The sequence below is a fragment of the Otolemur garnettii genome, unplaced genomic scaffold (genome assembly GCF_000181295.1).
Source record: "Otolemur garnettii isolate 467f Iridium unplaced genomic scaffold, OtoGar3 scaffold00245, whole genome shotgun sequence".
Taxonomy (NCBI): domain Eukaryota; kingdom Metazoa; phylum Chordata; class Mammalia; order Primates; family Galagidae; genus Otolemur; species Otolemur garnettii.
The window spans coordinates 50895-54397 of NW_003852640.1; the positions used below are offsets into that span (position 1 = coordinate 50895).

General features: G+C 56.5%; 1 protein-coding gene across 1 annotated transcript in view; it reads left to right on the top strand.

Annotated features, from left to right (window-relative positions):
• The first annotated feature begins 2102 nt into the window (after nucleotides 1-2102).
• RPL8 (ribosomal protein L8) overlaps nucleotides 2103-3503 on the top strand; it is a 3996-nt gene continuing 2595 nt past the window's right edge. The window contains exons 1-4 of the mRNA XM_003802335.3: nucleotides 2103-2182; nucleotides 2394-2542; nucleotides 2628-2769; nucleotides 2888-3106. Of these exons, the coding sequence (XP_003802383.1) occupies nucleotides 2405-2542; nucleotides 2628-2769; nucleotides 2888-3106 (499 nt within the window). The 5' untranslated portion in view covers nucleotides 2103-2182; nucleotides 2394-2404. The remainder of the gene's footprint in view (nucleotides 2183-2393; nucleotides 2543-2627; nucleotides 2770-2887; nucleotides 3107-3503) is intronic.

Consider the following 3503-nt stretch of genomic DNA (forward strand, 5'->3'; position numbering starts at 1 on the left):
CAGGAGTTGGAGGTTGCTGTGAGCTGTAATGCCACTGCACTCTGCCCAGGGGGACAGCTTGAGGCTCTGTCTCAAAAAAAAAAAAAAAAAGTTATTGATCTGGCGGAAAGAGCCATTAGGGCAGGAAATTGGAAAAGGGTGATGAGGTAAGTAGGCTACTCCCTGTGCTAGGGAGTTGTAACTTTAAGGGCAGGAAGGGGCTTTTTTGGGGGAAGGGACTTTCTGAGGCAGTAACCTAACACTGGCTCTGTGAGGCCAACTGTGGCCTAGTTGGCCTCTTGGCTACACCTGAGGATTTGGCATCCATTGCTGAGGTACATCTTGTCCCAGGTGAGGGGGAGCCCCAAGGAAACTTGCTCTTTTCCCCTAGGTTGGTTTGCGAAAAAGATCAACTCACAGTTATAGTAGAGTTAATAATAACAGAAAGGTTTATTTTCAAATACCATGCACATGGGGAGAACCACAAGAATGATGTCCCAAAGTTTGAGCGATAGTTAGTGGCTTTTAAAGATGCTTTCTAGAAGGCAGGGAGGAGAGAAACTGCAAAGTTTACGTGCAGCAAGCGGTTGCTAAGGGGGGGTAGGTAGATTGAGGGAAACAGATTGATTCATAAAGTAACCTGAGAGACAGGTATCGTGCTTTAAATGACCTTAGGGCCAGGTCTATTGGCATGTGATAAGGAGTCTAGAAGCCCCTTTCCTGATTCTAAATCAGGTTACTCAGGTTTTACAGAGGAGGGGCCAGTGCTTCCTAATCAAAAATGACCTTTGCACTGAAAATATTCTATATACCAAGGAATCATGAAATTTCGTTAGCTCCTTCACAGGCACCCAAGATACCATCCTGGAGACTCCACAATCTGTGTATCAAAGCACCTTTCCCACCTCTGTCCCACAGTCGACTCTCTGCCCCTCTGGACCTCTGTGCTGACCTCAGGACCCCTCCTCCTGCTCCTGGAGTCCCAGTTCTGCCCTGATGTCCTTCAGCCCTTAGGCCGGCTGTGGGCTGCCTCCTAATGCCCTACACCCCGCCCACAGCTCACCCATGATCTCAGCAGTGGGGACAAGGCACCCTCCCACCCCTCTCCAGTGTTCCCTTCTCTAGATGTCCTTCTTGCCTCTGCCCCTGCAGAGTCTACTGGGGCCCCCCCAGTCCTCACTGCAGTCTCCTTTGCCCTCAATTCCCGCCCTCCCCAGCTGTCTGCGCTCCATGGTCTCCCCGCTGTCACTATTCACTCAGGGGCCCTCTCTAGAAGGACCTACTTTTCCCAAGGAGGGGAGAAAAAGAGAAGACAAAAGAGGAGAGAAAAGAGGGGAGAGAGATGAGGAGTGGAGAAGAAAAGGGAGGGGGGGAAAGAGGGGTGAGGGGATGAGTGGAGAAAAGAAGGGAAGGGAGGAGAAATGGAGGGGAAAGGAGAGGGAGAGGGAGAGAGAGAGCAGGAAGGAGCTTTCTGGGGATCGGGCTTTCTGAGGCAATTACCTAACACTACTCCTTCCTCCAGATTGGCCCTCCCTATTTCCAGGGCCGCTGTCTCTCCTCTAGCGGCGGGCGGAGGAGCTACGCGGGCCGGAGTTGCTGTCCCACTGCCGGGAGACCTAGCTGTGACTCCCGCACCCACCTCGACGCCCAGTGCCGTCCTCCCTGGTGCTTACAAGCAGAGACCAGGATCCCGAGCTCCTCGCCCAGAAACCTGACCTCTCCGAGTGCCCAGCACGGCATAAAGCCTCCGGCTCAAAGAGCGCCTGCTCCGGTGGAAGACATCCATTTGCTACCTGCCGCCAGGACCCTGGTCCTCTCGCTCTGTAAACCAGAACTCCCCCCGCCCACCCTCCGCCTTGCGCCAGCGGGAGCCCTAGACCCAACAGCCCGAGTGGATCTCTCTGTTACCCTGGAAAAGTCACCCAATCTCTCGGTGCCTCCGCAGCAGCTCAAGGGGCAATTAATCCTTGGGAGACCGTTCTGAGGACTCGCAGCTCGCAACTACCCGGAGATTAGGCCCTCCACAGTGAGCATGCGCAGAGACCCCAACTGCTGGGCGCCGGGGATAGACTACGAGTCCCAGCAGGAACCACACTCGGCCGCCGCTGCGAGACCGGAAGCGGGCGCGCCTCTAGGCCCCGCCCCGGAAGATAAGGCAGCTAGCGCGTGGCGCGTTTCCTTTCTCGGCCGCGTTCGTCTACAGGTAGGTTGTGCATGGGGCGCTGCGGCCTGTGCCTCATCTACAGCCATCGCCCGCAAGGGGACCAGGCGGACGCTCCTAAGAGGCAGCTGTTGTGCGGGGCCGAAACAAGGGCTGAGGGTGGTGGAGCTCGCCTGCACTCGGGAGCGGGGTCCTGGGAATCCGGGCTCGCAGTTTTCTGGCCGTCAGAGCGCTGACCGCTAGCCTCCCTTAGAACCTGCCGCCATGGGCCGCGTGATCCGCGGACAGAGGAAGGGCGCCGGCTCTGTGTTCCGCGCGCACGTGAAGCACCGTAAGGGCGCCGCGCGCCTGCGCGCCGTGGACTTCGCGGAGCGGCACGGTTACATCAAGGGCATCGTGAAGGTGCGGTGCGCCGGCTGGGGCGGGGGCGGGAGTGGGGATGGGACGCCCGGCCAGGACCCTGCGCTCACGCCGCCCCGGCCCGTAGGACATCATTCACGACCCCGGCCGCGGCGCGCCCCTTGCCAAGGTGGTCTTCCGGGACCCGTATCGGTTCAAGAAGCGCACGGAGTTGTTCATTGCCGCCGAGGGCATCCACACTGGCCAGTTCGTGTACTGTGGGAAGAAAGGTGAGCCGGGAGCTAAAGCGACCTGGGGAGGGCTCGCGTGGGCAGAAGTTACCCCGTGGGTGGTTGGAGAGGTGAACAAGGAGGGTGTGCTGACTGCCCGATGCCATATTCTCTGCAGCCCAGCTTAACATCGGCAATGTCCTCCCTGTGGGCACCATGCCCGAGGGTACTATCGTGTGCTGCCTGGAAGAGAAACCTGGGGACCGTGGCAAGCTGGCTCGGGCCTCCGGGAACTATGCCACTGTTATCTCCCATAACCCGGAGACCAAGAAGACCCGTGTGAAGCTGCCCTCTGGGTCCAAGAAAGTCATCTCCTCGGCCAACAGAGCTGTTGTTGGTGAGTGTTGGGCAGCAGTTGGACCTGGTCTCTAGAATCCGGTGATCCTTCTAAACCTTGAGTCTGTGTTACAATCAGAGTTGTCATGGTAAAAGATACACAACAGAGTCTGTTCTGCTGCTATTGTGGAGCTGAGGGAGACTGGGATCAAATCACCATCCTTGTCAGGTGAACTGTCTGCTCTGCATAGTCTACATGTTCTGTCTGCATCCAGTTAGTTAACAGCCATTTCAGAGAAGACATGGTCTTTGAAGACTATCAAAAACATGTAATGAATGAATGAAAAAAGGATGTGGATCCAGGTTAGTCCACTAAACTGCTTGGCTGTACCTTGGGATCCCCTTGCCAGGCCCAATGTCACACATGGAGGCTCTGGAACTTTTTTTTTTTTTTTTTT